Below are 829 nucleotides of genomic sequence, written 5' to 3' on the forward strand. Positions count from 1 at the left end.
TGTGGGGTATTGGGGACATTGAACACATGGAGACCCCATGGGAACCCGATGTGGGGTATTGGGGACATTGAATGCATGGAGACCCCATGGGAACCCACTGGGGGGCCATTGGGGATATTGAATACATGGAGACCCCATAGGAACCCAATGTGGGGTATTGGGGACACGTATGGAGATCCCATAGGAACCTGATGTGGGGTACTGGGGACATTGATAGCATAGAGACCCATAGGAACCCAATGTGGGGCCATTGGGGACACGGATGGCATGCAGACCCCATGGGAACCCAATGTGGGGTACTGGGGACACTGAACACACGGAGACCCCATAGGAACCCGATGCGGGGCCACTGAGGACCAACAGCACAGGACCCCATGAGGACCCCACAAAGGGCCACTGGGGACTCTGAGAGGGCGGGGACCCACAGGAACTCATCGCAGGGCCATCAGGGACCCAAAAGGGGCCACCAACGGCGAGGGTCATCCATGGGGGGGCCGCGGAGGATCTACAGCTCAGGACCCCGTGGGGACCCCGCAAAGGGCCGCGTGCCACCTCACCCGTGATGATGACGAGGGCGGCGAGGCAGGAGAAGGAAGGCACGTCAACGCTCATGCGATGCAGGCTGTGAGAGAACTCCAGGATGGCATCGATCCACTCGCCGAAGCCCCGCACGCACTGCAGCCGGTGCAGCACCACCCCATTGCAGAAGATGAGCTTCCCTTCCTCCGGCTTGGAGCTGTGGGGTCGGCAACGTGTCACCCCGTGCCGCATCCCCCAAGTGTCCTCCCATGGCCGTGTCCCCCATGGTTTGTCCCCAAGACTCCCCCCC

At 61.5% G+C, this 829-nt stretch overlaps 1 protein-coding gene across 1 annotated transcript in view; it reads right to left on the reverse strand.

Moving 5' to 3' along the window:
• Window positions 1-3: 3 nt before the first annotated feature.
• Window positions 4-829, reverse strand: part of LOC104916194 (nuclear receptor subfamily 4 group A member 1) — a gene marked incomplete at both ends in the record, with an annotated part of 4,392 nt that continues 3,566 nt past the window's right edge. The window contains one exon of the mRNA XM_010727189.1: window positions 4-736. Within this exon, the coding sequence (XP_010725491.1) occupies window positions 4-736 (733 nt within the window). The remainder of the gene's footprint in view (window positions 737-829) is intronic.

This window comes from Meleagris gallopavo, unplaced genomic scaffold (assembly GCF_000146605.3).
Source record: "Meleagris gallopavo isolate NT-WF06-2002-E0010 breed Aviagen turkey brand Nicholas breeding stock unplaced genomic scaffold, Turkey_5.1 ChrUn_random_7180001874468, whole genome shotgun sequence".
NCBI lineage: Eukaryota > Metazoa > Chordata > Aves > Galliformes > Phasianidae > Meleagris > Meleagris gallopavo.